The 22593-nt window shown below is 38.4% G+C and overlaps 1 protein-coding gene across 3 annotated transcripts in view; it reads left to right on the top strand.

Moving 5' to 3' along the window:
* LTK (leukocyte receptor tyrosine kinase) overlaps positions 1 to 22593 on the top strand; it is a 161373-nt gene that overhangs the window by 126734 nt on the left and 12046 nt on the right. For all 3 annotated transcript variants that reach the window (XM_070757323.1, XM_070757303.1, XM_070757312.1), the window contains exons 17-22: positions 985 to 1137; positions 4644 to 4754; positions 6921 to 7107; positions 8349 to 8439; positions 11028 to 11092; positions 20216 to 20345. In XM_070757323.1, the coding sequence (XP_070613424.1) occupies positions 985 to 1137; positions 4644 to 4754; positions 6921 to 7107; positions 8349 to 8439; positions 11028 to 11092; positions 20216 to 20345 (737 nt within the window). The remainder of the gene's footprint in view (positions 1 to 984; positions 1138 to 4643; positions 4755 to 6920; positions 7108 to 8348; positions 8440 to 11027; positions 11093 to 20215; positions 20346 to 22593) is intronic.

Raw genomic sequence — 22593 nt, 5'->3', positions numbered from 1 at the left:
TTTAAGAAGCTACAAGCTTTTTTTTCCCTGCTGTTGAAATCAAACAAAGCCAGTATTGTATGTTAGCTAAGAAATTCTGGGTGCTGAAATTCATACATATTTAGGATGCTGAGGTTGAGCAACATGATACTAAAGCATCTGTGACAAATGACCAAGCGCACCCGGTTTGACAATTTTTAAATAAAGAGAACTCGCTCCACCATTCTACTGATTGATAACGTATATAGTCAGTAATCAAAGCAAATGTGTTTACATGTCACTGTTGTTAGTTCTTCATTGAAAAAATATTCTTCTGAAAACTTCCAGAAGTTTTCTTATTATTTATCAGATATTTACAATTGGAAAAAAATATGTGAACACAAGAACAAGGGGGCACAATCTGAGGTTAATTGGGGAAAAGATCAGAAGCAACATGAGAAAATATTATTTTACTGAAAGAGTAGTAGATGCTTGGAACAAACTTCCAGCAGACGTGGTTGGTAAATCCACAGTAACTGAATTTAAACATGCCTGGGATAAACATATACCCATTGTAAGATAAAATACAGAAAATAGTATAAGGGCAGACTAGATGGACCATAAGGTCTTTTTCTGCCATCAATCTGCTATGTTTCTATATAGAAATTGAAGATCTACAGCGAAGGACTGCCATCTTTGGCACTATCAGTGCACCCTCTGAGACTGTGGCGGTCGCTCGTGTGCCCATCCGCACAGATTTGGCTTCTGCACATGCACAGCAAGCAAAATCTGGTGTGAGGATGCTTGCACGAGCAAAATTTCAGCGATTTTTGCCGATATTTTTGCTTCTGCGCATGCTGTGTGCACATCCCGAAAATCGCTACCAGAGCGTACCAGGCCATCTACAAGATCTACTGAAGAAATATCCCTTCTGCCTTAGCATATTACACCTGCACTCCTTTTTAGAGATGCACTTTTCAGAAACATTTTCACTATGCTTTCCATCCTTTCCTTTTCCTCCTTTAGTTATGGAAAGTCACGGTGAAGTAGTCATCGAAGTCTACCTGAATTGCAGCCATTGTCAATCAGGTATCTGCAAACAAGAGCCCGGCAGTCACACACCTGTCTGTATTTGTTCAGCAGGGGCCATCTTGGCTAATGACAACATTTCCTGCACAGGTAAAATATGAAAAGGGGTTTGCAAATAAAATGTTCTGTTTCTTGGTTTCCCCAGGCTCCACTGGGATGAGATCAAAAAAGCAATGACCAGTCATCCTTTTTCCTAAAGAGTGCCTCTAAAATTATGCACAAAACAATTCATTTTGTTTTATTTATATTCTGTTGAATATAAATATATTCAATATATTTGAATATATTCTGTTGAATATAAATTAATTTAATTTAAATGGAAAGTTATCTCAACAAACGACTGTCTTTTTTATTTATAACCTGTCTTTATCATTTTTTACAAATAACTCAAAGCAGTGAACATATCCAGCACACCTTCCTCCTCCTATTTTCCCCCAAAAATCAAATCCTGTGAGGTGAATTGGACTGAGAGAGATTGTGCGATTCTGTATTGTTGTGTTCTAATTGTTGTAAGCTACTTGTGGCTCTGAAGAGGTAGCATCTAAATTTAAAAAGTAACAAGTATTAATAGCAAATAAATCTTTACTATGTGTGGTAAAACTAAGAGACCTTGGCAACCCCATTAAAGTAAATTGCCTAGGATTTGAAAGGTGAAGAGTGAGGTTAATTACAGGCTGTTCATAATTTTTGCATTACGTGCTTTTCTCCAGTCTATGAAGCAACATTAAAGTGGTGGGTTTCCATGTCTGTTTTTGAACTTTTGATCTTTTTTTGCACAGAAGCAAAGTCTTGTGAGGGGACGCCTACGTATGTGAAATTGTGGCAAAATTGCCAATATTGTGCACACACGAGTGTCCCCTGATGAGTTTTTGCTGCTTAATAACTCTTTGGACTTCAAGCAAAATAATATTCCAGCAGTATTGCAACCAGTGGATACAATTTGCTAATCAAGGCATGAGAGATCGGTTTCTACGAGATCATAGCTTTTAAAAAAGTTATAGTTGCAGATCCCATCATTATGATGATTTTTGTAAGGATGTATATTGAGACTGTTGGAAAGGGGTTCTTTTATTTCTAGTCTATAAATTGAGTTTAAAGTGTTGCAGAAGATGAGATCAAGGCAGTTGTTGAGCCTAGTGTTGTTAGTTAATAATAATAATTATTATTATTATTATTATTATTATTATGTCAGTACAACACAGCAAACAAAATCACTATGCTGGATTTCGTATTTCATCACCAGTCGGGCGCTTCCCAAGCACCTAGGACTCTGTGATGTAGCGGCGAATTATGTTTGCCGATCCCAGTAAAGCGGCCTTTTGCAATTGACAGATGGAGATTTTGTCAATTCCGATGGTTTTCAAATGTCCGCTGAGATCCTTTGGTACTGCGCCCAGCGTGCCAAGTACCACTGGGACCACTTTCACTGGCTTATGCCAGAGTCGTTGCAGCTCGATTTTTAGATCTTCGTATTTCACTAATTTCTCTAGCTGCTTCTCCTCAATTCTGCTGTCTCCTGGGATTGTGATGTCGCTGATCCTACTTTCTTTTTCTCCACGATCACAATGTCTGATGTGTTATGCTTCAGAATTCGGTCAGTCTGAAGTCGGAAGTCCCACAGTAGTTTTGCTTGCTCATTTTCGACCACTTTTTCGGGCTTATGATCCCACCAGTTCTTTGCCACTGGTAAATGGTAGTTCCGGCACAAGTTCCAGTGGATCATCTGTGCCACAACATCATTTACCATTTACCAGTGGCTAAGAACTGGTATAAATAATAATAATAATAATAATAATAATTATTATTATTATTATTATTATTATTATTATTATTATTATTATCCGAACTAGTTACTAGTTAATCTAGTCCTTAGATTAATAACAGTATTGTACAGGGTTGCATGTATGGGTTCAGTTGAACATTTCTTTAGGGTCCAATTAATAAGAGGTCACCAACAAAAATGTACATGTGGGAAAGAGGTTGCCCTCTTTAATAGCGAAATTAGCTTGTTTGCGTGTACAAGGTCGTAATCCAGGGCTCTGTGACATAGTAGGAAGCGAAATGTGGTATTTAATGACAGTTCACAGATGGTGTCTCAGAAAGAGTGAGCTCCTGATTAACTTAAATGTTTTTTTAGATTTAGGGACTTTTTTAGAAGGTAGCAACACCACCTCCTCTATGGATTTCACCATCAGACCAGTAAACATGATAGTCTATTACTGTGGTAATGGAGTCTGGGAGAGATGCATTTAGCTACATCTTGTAGACAAATATAATGTTGAATATAGCCGTATTTAACAAGAGAAGAAATTCTGTCATTTTGTTCATGAAGCTGCTTGTGTTAAGTAGTAGTGGATCTTGAGGAATTGTTCTCACTGTCAGGAAATTTGCTCCTTTGTTCTAGTTCATTTCTCTCCTTGTTTAGTTACCATCCATTGCTTCTTGTCTTGCCTTCTGCAGCTTTGGAAAATAAGTTGACCCCTTCTGTGTGACAGCTCCTCAAATATTGAAACACTGCTATCATGTCACCTAGTCCTTCTTTTCCCTAAACTAGACAAACCCAATTTTATTAATTTATTATAAGATAATATAATGTAATAAATAATTATTACAATTAATTTATAAATTTATTAATACTATTGTTAGTTCATCTAGAGCCCACCCTCTTTTCTCTACATTATATCTAGTAATTTGGGAACACATTTTTGCCCCCAGGTCTTTCTTCTTTCAGTTTTCTATCACAAGGAATTGGCCACATTCTCTTTGTGAACTTCTTAGATGTTCGGGTGGAAAGGAATTGCTGGACTAGACTCTTGCTCTAATCTAATGCTTGGGCTTTATAAGAAAACCTGTTTTTCATCCTGGAGTGGAACCAGCCTTCAGAATGGATTATCCTTGACCAATCATCTGGAGGATCCCTAGGAATACGAGCATCATCAGCCACCATAGGGCACTGGATCAGGAGCGGCATAAATAAAGTTTATGAACTAGCAAATCGTTCAGCCTCCACGGGCATCACAGTTCACTCCACCAGGAGTGCAGCCACTTCCATGGCCTGGAAGACACAGGCATCCCTTGAAGAGGTTTGTTGAGCAGCAATGTGGGCACAACCGTCTCGGTTCATTTAACACTACAAGATAGCTGACTCTGCCTAGGAGCTCTGCTTTGGTGGTAAATCCAATTCTGAAGGCTGGTTCCACCCCATGATGGAGAATAGGCATTGTGACCTTACCTAACGCCTCTTCTCATCCAGTGGTACCAGCCTTCAGTCCCTCCCCTTAAATTACAGTATATTCTTATATACCGGTATCTATTCTACCCCCGTTACCTCAGATCTGCAAGGAGTGGAGTATCACTAAGTCTGAATAAGAGCCATGCATGAATCTAGTCTTCAGGATTCCTCATATCTGGGGCTTTACAGGGTGGGTCCTAGCAATTATGCAAATGACTGACTCGATCCTCCAGATGATTGGTCGAGGATAACCCATTATGAAGGCTGGGTCCACCGGATGAGAAGAGACATTCAGGTAAGGTCAGAACGCCTATTTAAAGCCCTAAACTGAAATCTAAATTCTTACATCTCATGTTTTGTCTAGTTATTCGGGAACCGATTCCAGAAGAGCACTTGCCTCTCCCATTCATCTTGACAGTGATTGCTGTGATTGTGGTGCTTGTTATGATCCTCACTTGTGGTAGCCTATCAATTGGTAAGTTGCATCTACTATGTTTTGTGCATATCTCAATTCATGGGTTCGCATCTCTGGCCCTTTTCAAGGGTTTTATATTTATATTATATTTACAGGACAGTATTCTGCCTCACACTTTCCAGTGACCGATTAGAGCCCACAGAGTTCTCCTCCCGTGGGTCCCATCAACCAAGCAATGCCGGCTGGCGGGACCACGGGGGAGGGCCTTCTCTGTTGTGGGTTTGACTCTCTGGAACCAACTGCCCCCAGAAAGAGATTCACACCACCTCCACTCTCCTGACCTTCCAAAAAGCCTTAAAAGCATGCCTTTGCCACCAGGCCTTGGGCCGTTGAGCAATAATTTATTTATTTATTTATTTTATTTATTTATTTAGATTTGTATGCCGCCCCTCTCCGCAGACTCGGGGCGGCTCACAGCATAACATAACAGTTTGTAACAAATCCAAATATAATTTAAAACATTTAAAAGAACCCCATTTTGTTAACAAGCATACACTCAAACATCCCATACACAAAATGTGCATGCCCGGGGGAAGTGTTTCAGTTCCCCCATGCCTGACGACAGAGGTGGGTTTTAAGAAGTTTACGGAAGGCAGGGAGAGTAGGGGCAGTTCTAATCTCTGGGGGGAGTTGGTTCCAGAGAGTCGGGGCCGCCACAGAGAAGGCTCTTCCCCTGGGGCCCGCCAACCGACATTGTTTAGTTGACGGGACCCGGAGAAGGCCCACTCTGTGGGACCTAATTGGTCGCTGGGATTCGTGCGGTAGAAGGTAATATGCAGCTTCCCCCCGAAGTGATTAATGATTGATGGATGAATGTTTTAATTTGGGGGTTTTAATCATGGTAAACTGTTTTTATTGTTGTACGCCACTCAGAGTCCATTTGGAGATGGGCAGCTTATAAATCAAATAAATTAAGTTAAATATATTAAACCTTTTATATGAAACATGGGAATAAAATAATTGAAAGCATATTAAGTTCCCTGATTTGTCCAGTTTGTTAGTGTGAATAGGACAGTTGGGTTGGCTATTTAAAGCACTATGTTAAGTATCATGAAAGGATGCTATTTATTTCCTTTTAATTTTCTTATTTTAAGTAGTTATTTACTTTGTAATTTCTACATTTTCATTATAAGAGATGATACTGTTTTATATGTCAAAATAGTTAGCTTCATATCCTATACACTTTTATTTGGATCCAGTAGGTGATATTAATTGCATCACGCAGTGGGTGATAAAGAATTGTCTTGTTTTTTTATTTTAATATCATAAAATGTCCAGTGAATCAGGGTGATACTTTATTGTTCCATTTGGGATGAATATCATTCAAAACCATGTGGGGAAATATGGCTTGATTTGCTAGCTAATCCAAAGAGATTCAATATTTCACATAGACATAGACATCAGTAAGACCACAGCTGTGATATATAATATTTGTGTCTGTGTCTTTTTCTCTCTCTCTCTCTCTGTATGTTTCACACTGATGAGTTTTTTTATCTTGCAGTCTTTTTTTGATGAGTAAGGGAAATAATTTAGTCCATCTATAGTTAAAATCTCATCTTTGGCTTTCAAGCCTAGGCAAATGCTTTAGAAGAGCTTTCTGATTAAATAAACAAACATGCTTCTTTTTTTCTACGTAAAAGAGCTACTTAATGCTTAAATCCATTTGCAGCCATGTATGTATTCCTGTGTGGTATATTTAATCTACCATCTGCTTCAAAGACCCCTTTCAAGTCAACCCTGAGAGTTGTGTTTGTGAAGGTTAAATGTTGAGTACAATTGGGGGGATCCTGAATTTTTTGCTTTACCCTGAGAGGAAAAGGCTTGTATTCTGAAGCTTGCCATGGTACTGTATTATACCAATTTCTTAAGCAACCACGAATACACAGCTTGCTGTAGAATTAGAATTATTGGGTTATTCATTTCACCCATATAACTGTATCTACTCTTGACCAGGTCACAATAATAAAAAGGTTTGTATATTGCCTGATCCATTAAAAAAGCTAATTTGTAATTCTGCAAAAAAACATAGTAACAAATTTTTAAAATACTAACAGAGAAGTAAGTATAAAAAAATGAAACAGGCATTCAGGAATGTCATTATATCTGTTGTTCACACATGGTTTGATTTCTTCTCTTCTCAGATTCTCATTCATGTTTTCTTTTCAGTTTATCATAGGAAGAAGAAGATGTTAGAAGGAACCAGAGCCCATCTGCAGAATCCAGATTATAACCTAAGCAAAATCCGTACTTCTACCATCATGACAGATTATAACCCCAACTACAGCTTTGCAGGAAAGACGGCAACGCTCAGTGAACTTAAAGAGATTCCACGAAAGAATATTTCTCTGCTTCAGTAAGATTTAACTGCACTATATTCTTGCTAGCATTTCTATAGAAACATAGAAACATAGAAGTCTGACGGCAGAAAAAGACCTCATGGTCCATATTATACTATTTCCTGTGTTTTATCTTAGGATGGATATATGTTTATCCCAGGCATGTTTAAATTCAGTTACTGTGGATTTATCTACCACATCTGCTGGAAGTTTGTTCCAAGGATCTACTACTCTTCAGTAAAATAATATTTTCTCATGTTGCTTTTGATCTTTCCCCCAACTAACTTCAGATTGTGTCCCCTTGTTCTTGTGTTCACTTTCCTATTAAAAACACTTCCCTCCTGGACCTTATTTAACCCTTTAACATATTTAAATGTTTCTATCATGTCCCCCCTTTTCCTTCTGTCCTCCAGACTATACAGATTGAGTTCATGAAGTCTTTCCTGATACGTTTTATGCTTAAGACCTTCCACCATTCTTGTAGCCCATCTTTGGACCCGTTCAATTTTGTCAATATCTTTTTGTAGGTGAGGTCTCCAGAACTGAACTCAGTATTCCAAAAGTGGTCTCACCAGCGCTCTATATAAGGGAATCACAATCTCCCTCTTCCTGCTTATTATACCTCTAGCTATGCAGCCAAGCATCCTACTTGCTTTCCCTACCGCCTGACTGCACTGTTCACCCATTTTGAGACTGTCAGAAATCACTACCCCTAAATCCTTTTCTTCTGAAGTATTTGCTAACACAGAACTGCCAATACAATACTCAGATTGAGGATTCCTTTTCCCCAAGTGCATTATTTTACATTTGGAAACATTAAACTATCTGCATGCATGTTTCATCATATACACACATAACCAGAGGTGGGTTCCTACCGGGTCTAATTGTTTTTTTAGAACCATTAATAAACGAGTGGTGATGTCACAGAGCCAATTCTTCCAGTCTGGTCCATGGGTATCACCACTTAATTTTTGCTTCTGCACATGCAGAGAAGAAACACATTTTTCGTACTGTGCACGGACACCCAGGTGGCATGGCCATGCAGTGTGCAATGCATGTGCAGCCAGACGGCACAGGAGGAAGTGAACCAGCGGAGAGATGAGTTAGAACCCATCCTTGTACTCAACCTCATATAATGCATATTTCTAAGAATTCTTTGATCTTTCAACTTTTTGTAGCCAAAAGTGTTTACTTAGTGTAAATACAGGAAGTGTCCAAAGTAACTGAATGTGTGCTTTCATTTTCTCTCTCCCTTTAGGGAACTTGGACATGGGGCATTTGGTGAAGTTTACCAAGGAACTGTGGTAGGAATCACAGGAGATTCCAGTCCTCTACAGGTGGCTATCAAGGTTAGTGCCTTCAGCTAATGTACACTGAGTTTGACTCTTGATAACTTCATTGGAAATATCCATGTTGTTGGGCATCTACAGGTAAAACTCAAAAAATTTGAATATCACTATTGAAGCATCCTGGTCTTCCATAACACCTCAACAGTGCCATAGGCTAATAGTGTCCATGCCACACTGCATTGAGGCAGTAATTGCTGCAATAGGGGCCCAAACGAAATACTGAGTACCTATGCATGCTTTTACTTTTCAGAAGTCTGATATTGTTCTATGTACAATCATTTTTTAATTGATCGCATATAATATTCTAATTTTCTGGGATTTGGGGTTTTCATGAGCTGAAACCCCCATAATCATCACAGTTTTTGACAAATCACGGTTTGAACTATCTTGCCTTGAATGTTATGAATATCTCTCATATATTAAGTTTCACCTTTTAAGTTACATTACTGAAATAAATGAACATTTGCACGATATTCTACTTTTTCGAGTTTCACTTGTTCTCCCTTTTTCTGGGATTTTTCAAAACTTTCTAAGGTAGCCTTTAGTCATCAGATTTCATGGAGAATATCCAGGAACTAACCCTATCTGATCCTGCTTAGTTTTTTCAAGATTAATCACAATTAGCTAGACAATACTACCTATCAACACAATTAATGACTTTGTTTTTTTCTTTATTTCTGAAATGTTATCTGATGTGCCATTGTGATAAATATCTGAGGGGTTTTCAGCAGGGGCTGTAAAGCAATCTGGAAGCAGTATGCTTCACCCCATATTTGGGTAGACTGGTTTGCCCCAATAGAAAAAACACTTAATCTCATCCTTGTATAGCTGACAAAATGAGGAGAGCCTGTGGTTTAAAGGTTAATACATGTACCTAACATGCAAGCAGTCTGGGTTCTGAGCATTTTACAAAAAACCATAGGCACTTTCCTACACATTTTAAAAAACAGAAGGAATTGAAACTGATGAGTATGTTTGATAAAAAGTATGGATAAACAGTATGGATTAGCCTGACATCAAAAAGATATTAAAAATAATGCCAATGAATTGTTTAAAGAAGTCATTTCCAAACCAGGATGGCATCACCAAAATTTTTATTTATTTATTTGTTTGTTTGTTTGTTTATTCAATTTTTATGCCACCCTTCTACTTAGACTCAGGGCGGCTTACATGTTAGCAATAGCACTTTTTAACAGAGCCAGCATATTGCTCCCACAATCCGGGTCCTCATTTTACCCACCTCGGAAGGATGGAAGGCTGAGTCAACCTTGAGCCGGTGATGAGATTTGAACCGCTGACCTATAGATCTACAGTCAGCTTCAGTGGCCTGCAATACAGCACTCTACCTGCTGCGCCACTCCTGCTCAAAAATCCTCTCTATTCCTACCCAATTCTGTTTCTCCCCCTTAATTACTCAAGCAATCTTCTTTGGGAAAAGGCAGCAAACATTTGTGGCAGTGGAAAATACTAACTCCCCTGTTAAATATTATGTTAAAAGAGATTTAAAAATACAAATCTAATAAATGAATGAATGAATGAATGAATGAATAAATAAATAAATAAATAAATAAATAAATAAATAAATATTTGTATCACTGTGCTCTGAATTGGAAGGTAAATGGTGGCAGATAATGAACATCTCTATTTATTTATTTATTCATTCATTCATTCGTTTGTTCGTTTGTTCGTTTGTTCGTTCGTTCGTTTGTTTGTTTGTTTGTTTGTTTGTTTGTTTATTTATTTCGACTTCTATGCCACCCAATCCCGAAGGACTCAGGGCGGCTTACAATAAGAATATAAATACAGAAACAATAAAAATAAGTCTAATATAATATCTAAAGCTATCAAATCCTCATTTAAAAAAAACCCCATAATTGAACAATCATGATCACATACATCCATACCATTCATACAATTTGGCCATGTCAGTTGTTAGTTCATGGCCCCCAGGCCTGCTGGCAAAGCCAGGTCTTCGTGGCCTTATGGAAGGCCAGTAGGGTGGGAGCAATATGTACATCGGCGGGGGGGTAATTGATTCTATAGAGCTGGGGCGGCAACAGAGAAGGCCCTCTCCCATGGCCCTGCCAACCTGCATTGCTTAGTCCAGTGTTTCCCAACCATGGCAACTTGAAGATATTTGGACTTCAACTCCCAGAATTCCCCAGCCAGCGAATGCTGGCTGGGGAATTCTGGGAGTTGAAGTCCAGATATCTTCTAGTTGCCAAGGTTGGGAAACACTGGCTTAGTCAATAGGACCTGGAGGAGGCCAACTCTGTGTGCTCTTATTGGTCTCTGAAAAGTACTCAGCAAGAGGTGGTCCCATAAATAAATCTAGCCCTGTGTTATATCTTCTATATCAGAGGAATTTGGTTGATATCAATTCTATAATCATGTTTTCAGGACTTGTTTAAATGCTTTATTCAAACCATTGGTTTTCAATTTTGTTAGTTTTCAGGGTGAGAAGAAGAATAAAAATTAAACACAACAAAAGTGTTGTTTTAATAAGCGAGAGTTGTGCCTTTCTATTTTCTCCTGCTAGTAATCTTCCTTTGCAATTGATTCATTTTTTCCCCTTTTAATTTCAACAGACATTGCCCGAAATCTCGTCAGAGCAGGATGAGATGGATTTCCTAATGGAAGCACTGATAATTAGGTACATTTTAAAACTTTCTTCTTAGACAAGGTTGTACGTTAACACTGGTGAACAAGACATACCTAAAAATCTATCTCAGGAGACTTAACCTGAATTTCATTTTAGCAGCACCAATTTTAAAAAGAAAGTAATAAGGTATGCGTTATACAAGCCGCCTATCTCTAGTTCTGTTCTGGAAATTACCAGTCAGTAGTAGAGCTTTTAAGAATGTTTCTATAAAATGTCCTGAAAGAAGCTAGTGAGAAAAGCTTGCAGGCTGCTGTAAACTAAGTTTATATATTGACAGTGAAATTCAGATTTACTCATTCAAAGTACGGTAGTCCCTCGCTATACCGCGCTTCACCTACTGTGGCTTCACTTCATTGCGGGTTTTCAAGAAATATTAATGAGAAAAATCATTCGCGGATCTTCGCTGGTTCGCGGGTTTCTGAGGAAGTCGATCGGCAGATTTAAACAGCCCGCCGAACTCGATCAGCAGGTTTTTCAAAAAAAAATATCTAAAATTTTAAATACTGTATTTAAATACTGTATCTAAAATAAATACTGTGTGGGAAGGGTTTATAAACACTTAAAACAATGAAAACTTACCAAACAATTACAATATAAATACTTAAATAAGTACTATCAGTCGATAAATTCCCCATCGCGGATTTCACCTATTGCGGCCAGGTCTGGAACGTAACACCAGCTATAGGTGAGGGACTACTGTATGTACATACTGAGGATGTCCAGTGGGGACATGGCAAATTACACATCTCTAAAGGAGTAGAGACAGCATTGCGGTGAAATTGGTGACCAGATATGGTTTTTATGGCCAGCCAAACCTCTCTGAGTAACATTGGAAAATATTGTTGTTTTGTTTAAAAAGATATGACAGAACAATTTGAACTTAGGTCACTACAGGAAACCAAGAGGAAATAAAAATTACAATTAAAGAGGAAGAATATTTAATTTGTCTTACAGAGAATGGAGCAAAATACTTTAATATTGGATGTGTTGGAGGATATTTTTGAATACCGGACCTAGAAATTAATTTTAGGAATATCTGCCTCTATAGATAAACTATATTAAAAGGATGTTATGGAAGAGGAACAGGTTTTAGTGGACAAGATTGAGACCAATCTGAAAGTGGATTAAAAAATACTGTACTAGATTTGTAAATGAAACCAGCTAATGTCTTAATAATTACAAGGGATACACAAAAGGCAAACCAAAAGAATGATTTGGATGACTCTCCTGTTCTGGATTTACAGAAGAGACTTTTCAAAGTTCTGAAGGACTTGTGACAGGGGACAAAGGAAAAAACGAAAAATAAACAAAATCTAGGACATGATTTAGAGGGAATAAAGATCAAGACTGTTAAAAAGAAAAGAAAAGAATATAAAGTGGATTTATTTTATCAAAGTTAAAACTGATATCTTGTTATTTCTGATAATCCTTCATGGATTTTGATGTGTGAGGAGGTTTGAAGCAACTGTTCATAAATAAAATATGGAATGAAGAGATTATCTGCTATATTTTAAGAGAACATGATAACGTCTTAAAATTGTTTTTGTGATGGGGATCTTTTTTTTTCACTAGTTGGCCATCTTCTTCAAATCCTTTTGGATTCAAAATCCATTACTTTCATGTATCATCATATGGAGAAGGATCACCTGATTGATTTCATTCCTTCAGGGTTTCATTGAAGTAATTCTTTTAGCAGCCTATAAATAGGTGTCTACATGAGAGCTTCAATATAAACATGCATGATCACACAAGATAGTGCCAGAACATGAGTTATTCCCAGATAGATGCCATCTGGCAGATAACTATGCTGAATATAATCAGGCAAAAGGATTGGACTGGTCACCTTCCTCATCGCTACATGTTATTCGTTACCATATTTTTTGGAATATAAGACCCACCAGAATATAAGACGCATCTTAGTTTGGGGGGGGGGAATAGGGGGAAAATCTACCTACCAAGTATTCACCTGGCTAGCGTCCTTAGTCTGTTCAGCTTCAGCACATTATTTTATCCCATGGTTTGGGCTGAAAAAGCCTTTTTCAGAGGAAGTAGGACTGAAAGCAAGCCTGCAAAAATTTAGGAGGGAGTAGAAAGTTTTTAAAAATGCAGCAAGCAAGGAAGATCATTAGTACCACGTTAGGGCTGAAATGCCTTTTTCAGATGTAGTAGGAATGAAAACAAGTCTGCAAAGTCTTAGGGCAGGAAAAAAAACCTTCTTCGGAGGGAATAGGGAACCGGGTATTATTGTTAGCACCAATTAGGGCTGGGGAAAAAAGCTTCAGAAAAGCTACATTCGAAGTATAACATGCACCCAAATTTTGAGCCTCTTTTAGGGAGGAAAAATACTTATACTACTCCAAAAATATGGTACATATTTTAATAGATGCCAGTTGCTATTTAATCACTCTATATTCACGTCTCCTTTTAATTGGGCTTGGGATTCAGTAAGTGCCCATATAGTTTTGTTGCCAGTATTAAATGTTTTGCTACTGCTTTCTACTAAGATTTTTTTTTTTTTTACTTTCCAATTCCTGGCTGTCTTGTATCCAAATATTATCTATATGTGACTTTGCTCAGCTTATCAAGGTCATTCTGGTCAGATACATCTTCCTCACCTAGTCAGTGTTATTTCTATGGAGCTTATGTTATAAAGGAAGGGTCAGAAAATGGAGTATAAACACTACCATTATGCAGAGCTCCTGCCTGCCATGCTGACTGGGAATTGCTGGATCTATAAACCAATACATCTTCAGCATCTGGCTATAGTATTTCCAATTAAAATTGGAATAGGCATCCCAGGAAAAAACAGAGTTGACTCTTCATGATATGCAATTTCAACATTGTATTCCCCACACACCCACACACTTTTTTAATATATAGAAATGTGACACACCTTAGGGAAATTTCAGCAGGTTTCTGCACTTCAGAAAAGTACCTTGATTTACAGCTAGAAGTTGATCAGCTTTAATTGCTATCTGCCTCTCCCTAAATGCTTGACATGAAAAACATTCCTGGAGCCATTTGTAAGTGATTGCTCCCTCTTCCACTCCAACAAGTGGCTGAGACCCAAGCTGGTCTTACTGCATCTCAGAGGGATGACCGCATCCCTCCCAAACTAAAGGACATCTGAGTGGCCACTTGTGCATGTTTGCATTTTTTAAACATGTGTCCAATGGATACTTTCAAATATGTTCTTATGGCTAGCTATTTCCATCTTTCAAGAGAATAAGACATTACCCAATTAAATGGCAATGGAATATTTCTTTGATTATTCCATGCTGAGCAAGTGTAGCATATGTTATAAGAAAAAGGTAATGCATTTTAAAGTTCCTGAACTGAAATATAAATCCCTAAGCCTAGAATATTTTTATTTATTTATTTATTTATTTAATTTGTCTAACATGTATGGGATAGTAGTAGTTTATATAAACATAACATAAGTAAAAAGTAACAATAAAAGAGGACAATAGGACAGTAGGACAAGGATGGCAGGCACAGTGGTGCGCTTATGCAGTGGTGCACTTACAGGCCTCTTAGAAATGGGGAGAGGTCAATTGTATACAATCTAAGGTTAAAGATTTTGGAGTTTGGGGAAGAAACCATAGATTCAGTTTGGAGCAGTTTACACTTAGTTAGAATCTATTACATGCCCATGTATTGCTGCAATTTGAAGGTGAAGCAGTCATTAACAGGAAGACCTTTTGGTATAAGATTTTAAGATTAGATCAGAGGCGACGTAGTTGTAAATTGTCTAATCCCAGTATTTCAGGTCTGGTGGAGTAACTTATTTTGTTGCGAGCGGAGGAGTGAAGGACTCTTCTTGTGAAATATACAAGATGCATTTATTGAAGACAGGCCATGCCAGTTGTAAAAAGGAGAAGCGTGGAACTCATTACCGGACTCAATAGTGTCAACCCCTAACCCCCAACATTTCTCCCTTAGACTATCCACAATTGACCTCTCCAGGTTCCTAAGAGGTCAGTAAGGGGCGTACATAAGTGCACTAGTGTGCCTTTCGTCCCCTGTCCAATTGTCTTTCCTTTATCTCATATATCATATATATTTTCTTCCTTTCATATATCTTCTCCTCTATTTTTACATATTATCTTTATATATATTACTTCATGTCTATTCTCTTCCATATGTATTGTGTATTGGACAAATGAATAAATAAATAAATCATAGCCAAAACAGGATTGGGAAATGAAATTCTTCCTAATAGTGTTTTTTCCTCCCTTTGTTTTTCTTAGGGCTCTTATCCCAAAATGTTTCTGACTGTGTCTTTGCAAGCCCATGTTTTCCTGTCCCTTCTTCACCATTTCTCCACGTGTATTTCTAGCAGGAATATCGAGGAGTACTTCTAGACAGTTGGTTTCATGTGCTGTCCGGTAGTCCACAAAGTATCCCAGAATAAACTTGATCTGTCTCCATAACCCTTTGTATAACACTGCTTCATGAATGAAGGTCCAAAGGCTGGTGTCTTATCCCAGTGATGGCAAACCTATCGCATGGGTGCCACCGATAGCACACGGAGCCACATCTGCTGGAATGCAAGCCATTGCCCTAGCACGGTTCCAATGTGCATGTATGTGCCAGCCAGCTGATTTTTGGCTCCTACAGAGGCTCTGGGAGGGCGTTTTTGGCTTCCAGAGAGCCTCCAGGGGGATGAAGGAGGGCATTTTTACCCTCCCCTGGCTCCAGGGAAGCCTTTGGAGCCAGGAGAAGGTGAAACATGAACCTACTGAGCCCACCAGAGGTTGGGAAACGGACCATTTCCAGCCTCTGGGGGAGGGGGGAAGCTGTTTCCATCCTCCCCATGCATTGAATTATGGGTGTGGACACTCACACATGTGTGATAGCGTGCATGCATGCTCTTTCGGCACTCGAGGCAAAAAAGGTTCGCCATCACTATCTTAACCGCTTACTGCAGCAAAAGTTGAGATGCATGATTGAGATGTTACTCTGTTGGCAAGAAAAACTTCCCTGAAAATTTCCTCAGTGTGGCCTGGACCAGATGGCTAGAGTGGTGGTTTTAGTAGGCTGATAGTATCTGATTTTGGGGGTGGATGGGGAACTTCTCCTTTTGTCTTCTTGGTAAGACCCTACCCATCTCTGGATTACCTGCAGTGCCTGCCTGATTCATGAGGGTGGGATGAAGGAGATTGACACAGAAATGCTGGCTGCCTGAGAGATAAAAGTATGACTTCAGTCATGCTCTCCCTTCTCAGATCCCCTATGTAACAAGCTTAAACACTGCACTGCGGTTGGCACTAGCTGAAACAAAAGGATATTCTCCCATCAATAAGTGTTGCTCCTTGGCACAATTTACCAACCCCTGCGCGCTGCACAGAGAATATGGGAGGGAAGAGTAAACATTACTTCAAAGGGTCATAAAACCAGGCATCCTGTTTGTCAGCCTCTACCCACTGTGGATGACTGCAGGGGGTGGGGTGTGCCCCCAGCAGCTGAAAACAGTTTATAGGAACTGGGCAGATCCCACTTGGTCAGCTCAATTGCAGCTGAATCACCATACATCCTGTGGATAAGAAGGCTTTGTTTTGAGGAAATAAAAAACACATATATCTTTTCTCCCTTTCATATATCTTCTCCTTTATTTTCATATCTTTTCTTTATATGTAATACTTCATGTCTATTCCCCTCAATATGTATTGTGTATTGGACAAAATAAATAAATAAAATAAAAATAAATAAAAAAATAAGGATTGAGGGTGAGGAAAGGATGTGTGATATGGAGGCATCTTTCAAGAACTGCAAGCTGAAATTGTGCACAAGGCTTAAGAGGAAATTCATGCAACCCAAATAACTCTGCACCCATTTGTGAATCCATACTCTCCTGAAATCCTTTTTTGGCTAACTCCTTCAGTTAAAGACCCAATTATAGTTGATAAGTGAGCTGACCTCCTATAACAGTGATGGCGAACCTTTTCGGCACCAAACTAAAGTTAGAATTTTTAAAGATTTTTAATTATACAGTATTAATTAATTATATTAATTGGATTAATTGTATTATTATATCTTTTATATATACTGTGAGCCGCCCCGAGTCCTCCTAGAGGGGCGGCATACAAATCCAATTAAACTAAACTAAACAAATGCCCAAATGAGAACTTGAGTGCATGTGTGTGCAATTGAAACTCAAATACCAGTTTGTGTGCCGGAACTGAACTGAGGCAACGGCTCGCATGCCCACAGAGAAGGCTCTGTGTGCCATCTCTGCCATGCGTGCCATAGGTTCACCATCTTGAACCTATAATCTTGAAAAGCTCTATGGACACATTAAAAGCTGATATGATGAAGAGGGCTCCTTCCATCAAGAAGCAACTTCTGTGACTGGGATGCATTTTCAATTAATTTTTTGAATTAAAATCCTATGCAGACAACTGTTCACATATCCAAACGACATAATAACTAATATAAAGTAAGGAATAAAAGAAGCAAAGAGAAAGCAAAAAATTGCTAGAGAAGGAAAAAAATTAAGGAAAAATAGGGGGAAAAGATATTAAAAAGTAGCTTCCAGTATTCTTCTCGGCAATTATAACTACAATTATATTTTAAGTTTTCTAAAGTTACATAATAATACTTTTCTTTCTATAATCTACCCTGTCTAATCAACAAACCATAAATCACAATTTTATTTTTTCATGCAAAAAAAAATCTATTAGAAGCTTCTCATCACCAATAACTATATCTTGTGACTTTTCTTTAATCAAAGTTGATATATCTATCTATCTATCTATCTATCTATCATTTGTTTGTTTGTTTGTTTGTTTGTTTGTTTGTTTGTTTGTTTGTTAGAATTGGAAGGGACCATGCGGGTCATCAAGTCCAACCCCCTGCCTAAGCAGGAACCCTATAGCATCCCAGCCAAATGGCAGTCCAAATTCCTCTTTAAAATGTCCAGAGTATTGGACATAGTATTGGAATATGATAGGTTAGGGCAGGGTAGGCTTGGTTAGAATAGAATAGAATAGAATAGAATAGAATAGAAGAGAAGAGAACAGAACAGAACAGAACAGAACAGAATCTCAGCAAACTGGGAGGATTTCTATTGCCTAAACTGTGGAGGAGGTAGTAATATTTACCATTCCTTTTTCGTGCAAATAATCCAGCAATAACCCCAAAAGATGCTTGCCAGAGATGCTCCCAAAAGGAGAATGAAAAATCTGGACTCAACTCCAGCATGGCTTGCATATTGGGCTGCATGTAACTCTTTGAGTCAGAAATTTCAAAATGAGTAAATAACCAACTAAACAGTTCAGTTGAGTCACAATTCCAATTCTCAATAAATGTATGAGATTGTTATACATGGACATAATTTCAGTTGGGTACCGTAATTATTGCTTCTTTGTAGAGGAGAACTTCAGGGGGGGGAAATTAATCCTTTTAGAACAAGAAGCAGGGAGAGTTGTTTTGATTAATTATAAATAATACTTCAATCATTTAAATAATTGAATTGTAAATATTCGTATTCCAAGCCTCATTTGAGGGAAAATAATGTTTTTACTTTTTACAACACCGGAGAAGTAATTAAGGCTCTCCACACCCAGAATTCATAAGAATCCTGGTCTGAAGCCAAAACAAACTAAACATTAAATACATTAATTGTCCAAACAGCAATAATGAGCTGTTTGCCCAGAACTGTGTGTCATTTAATGTCATAAAATGACTGTTTTTCCATTGATAAGTTAAATATACTATAGCCGATGTGATTCCATCTGGAAATTTATTTACACACAAAAAAGGGCTACCTCTAAAAATTTATTTTAAAGTTTGGTTGAATTTCAAAGAGTTCCTGTTCTTTCCCCAGTGATATAATTTCACAATAAAGAGGTTTACTAGCAATTTAACACTATGGATTGTTATGAAAGACCAAATTGTATCAACAATTCATGCTTTCTGTACTCACATCAGCATTTCTTCACGGGGAAATCTACTTATACACATGTACAAATGGCATTGGGATCATTATTTTTAAGAATGTGATGATAGAAACATTTTCCATCCAGGTATGGAAAGTATATCTGCTTCCCTGTTATCAACCTGGGGACATGGCCTTTCCAATTTCAGCAATTATCTTTTTGGTCTAATTTACTTATTGTATTCATAGTAACAGTTTCTCCAATAAATCAAACTGATTTACATTGTAATCATCCCTGATTTTATCTCCATGGTAACCTTGAGGGGAAAAGTGAATGGAGAGGAATGGGATTGGCCCAAAGTCAACCATTGACTTTGAATGGTTTGAGGGGGGTTTAATCTGAGTCTTCCTAGTCCAAATAACATAACCACTGTGCCATTCTGCAATGAGGAATGAGAATGGGGTTTGGCTAAGCTATACTGTCAAGCACGTAGATAAGACCAGTCACCTAATAATCTTTTTTTGGGGGAAATTATGATTTTTTTAAATTAAAGTAAGTGTCCTAAAATTAACACAGCTTTAGTGCTCCCATTTAACTGGTTATGTATTTGGAAAAAAGTAATAATTTGTCATCAAATTTTAAGAATGATAGACTCCATGAATTACAGACAAACACACACACAAAAAGCTGGGGAATTCAACATATGCAAGAATCAATGTGGGAAGTGGTAACAAGGAGCTACCCTACTCAAAATTAATCCTCTAAAACAATTAATTATTGTCTATAAGCCTTTAGGGGGTATGATAGTAGACATCTAAGATCACTTACGGTAGTAGACATCTAAGGTCACTTATGATAGTAGACATCTAAGGTCACTTATGATAGTAGACATCTAAGGTCACTTATGATAGTAGACATCTAAGGTCACTTATGATAGTAGACATCTAAGGTCACTTATGATAGTAGACATCTAAGGTCACTTATGATAGTAGACATCTAAGGTCACTTATGATAGTAGACATCTAAGTATGATAGTAGACATCTAAGTATGATAGTAGACATCTAAGTATGATAGTAGACATCTAAGTATGATAGTAGACATCTAAGTATGATAGTAGACATCTAAGATCACTCAGTGGATAAAACTGCAATTAACCAGAATTTAGCCAGAGATTAACTTGATTGCTATCAATTATCTTTTTTCCTCCTCTGCTTTGCGGCTGCAAATCTGAAGTAAGTTCAGTCACCAGAATATAGTGCAGTGCATCGGGGTGAGCCTGCAAACGTTGCCTCGTTTTATCTTTTTGGAACTGATGACCGGAGGAGACATGAAGAGCTTCCTACGGCAGAATCGGCCTCGGGAGGTGAGTCACCTCTTCCTTTTCCCAACCTTCTCCTGCTTTGGAATCAGTGGCGGGTTCCTACCATTGCGGACGGGTGCGCCATTCCAGTAGTGGCCCGCCAATTGCACAATTTGTGCATGACGACTCCAATGCCATCTTTGTCGGTATGTTGCGCAGCGCCATCTTTTTTGTCCAATTTTTGGAAGCAAAAATTGCACCTGCACGAGCATCCACTAATCACATGAGGGGACCGGTGCATTACATGCATGTATAGCGATTCGGTGTGAGTGTGAAATGTGATGATGCATAGACAGAGCACCAGTAGGCATGTAAGTGGAACCCACCCCTGTCTGGCATCCAATGAGTTGTTGAAACAGGATTTTTTTTACACATTATTATTATTATTATTATTATTATTATTATTATTATTTATTAGATATGTATGCCGCCCCTCTCCATAGACTCGGGGCGGCTCACAACAATAACAAAGACAATGTAAGAACAAATCTAATAATTTAAAAAACACTAAAAAACCCATTATTAAAAGCAAGCATACACACAAACATACCATGTATAAACTGTATAGGCCCGGGGGAGATGTCTCAGTTCCCCCATGCCCTGACGGCAGAGATGGGTCTTAAGAACTTTACGAAAGGCAAGGAGGGTGGGGGCAGTTCTGATCTCCGGGGGGAGCTGGTTCCAGAGGGTTGGGGCCACCACAGAGAAGGCTCTTCTCCTGGGTCCCGCCAAATGACATTGTTTAGTTGACGGGACCCGAAGAAGGCCAACTCTGTGGGACTTAACCGGTCGCTGGGATTCGTGCGGCAGAAGGTGGTCCCAGAGATATTCTGGTCCGATGCCATGAAGGGCTTTATAGGTCATAACCAACACTTTGAATTGTGACCGGAAATTGATCGGCAACCAATGCAGACTGCGGAGTGTTGGTGTGAAATGGGCATATTTAGGGAAGCCCATGATTGCTCTTGCAGCTGCATTCTGCACGATCTGAAGTTTCCGAACACTTTTCAAAGGTAGCCCCATGTAGAGAGCATTACATTATTACACAGCTTGAATAAAGTAGCTACCATACATGCAGGTTTAGTGACTGTCTTGTTTAATGACCATTTGCAGTGATGATAGTGGTGGAAAAATTACTTTATGACCAGTCTTTACATTTTTACACTTTGTAGGTCTGTAAATCAAAAGAAACCTGATGTAAGAGGATAAGCATAGTCATGGTTTCACTTGGCATCAGCGTCATTTAACAATAAAGTTGCCAGTCCCAGTTGCAGTCACTCATGGATAAGGCAAAAGTTTTAGTTGCCAAAAATACACCCCACTAAAGGAGAATATCTGTAGCTCAGTGTTGAAATGAGGGGGCCCTGAGCTTGCTTGTTTTCTTACAGACATTTCATTATCCATGCTAGGTAACGTCCTCAGTACTAGACCACTACACTGAGTAGCACTGAAGATGTCACTTATTTTGGGTAATGAAGCATGTGCAAAAAAATCACCAAGCTCAGAGAACTGCAGTTTAATATTTTCAAATGTAAAATAATGCACTTGGGGAAAAGGAATCCTCAATCTGTGTATTGTATTAGCAGTTCTGTGCTAGCAAAAACTTCAGAAGAGAAGGATTATGGGTTAGTGATTTCTGACAGTCTCAAAATGGGTGAACAGTGCAGTCAGGCAGTAGGGAAAGCAACTAGGATGCTTGGCTGCATAGCTAGAGGTATAACAAGCAGGAAGAGGGAGATTGTGATCCCGCTATATAGAGCGCTGGTGAGACCACATTTGGAATACTGTGTTCAGTTCTGGAGACCTCACCTACAAAAAGATATTGACAAAATTGAACAGGTCCAAAGACGGGCTACAAGAATGGTGGAAGGTCTTAAGCATAAAACGTATCAGGAAAGACTTAATGAACTCAACCTGTATAGTCTGGAGGACAGAAGGAAAAGGGGGGACATGATAGAAACATTTAAATATGTTAAAGGGTTATATAAGGTTCAGGAGGGAAGTGTTTTTAATAAGAAGGTGAATACAAGAACAAGGGGACACAATCTGAAGTTAGTTGGGGGAAAGATCAAAAGCAACATGAGAAAATATTATTTTACTGAAAGAGTAGTAGATCCTTGGAACAAACTTCCAGCAGACGTGGTTGGTAAATCCACAGTAACTGAATTTAAACATGCCTGGGATAAACATATATCCATCGTAAGATCCCTCAAAATTCACCTCCAAAATTGGGTTTGTCTTATCCACACAT

Source organism: Erythrolamprus reginae, chromosome 1 (assembly GCF_031021105.1).
Source record: "Erythrolamprus reginae isolate rEryReg1 chromosome 1, rEryReg1.hap1, whole genome shotgun sequence".
In the NCBI taxonomy this organism is placed as follows: Eukaryota; Metazoa; Chordata; class Lepidosauria; order Squamata; family Dipsadidae; genus Erythrolamprus; species Erythrolamprus reginae.
The sequence above is the reverse complement of the archived record's forward strand: the minus strand, read 5'-3'. Positions and strand labels throughout refer to the sequence as shown.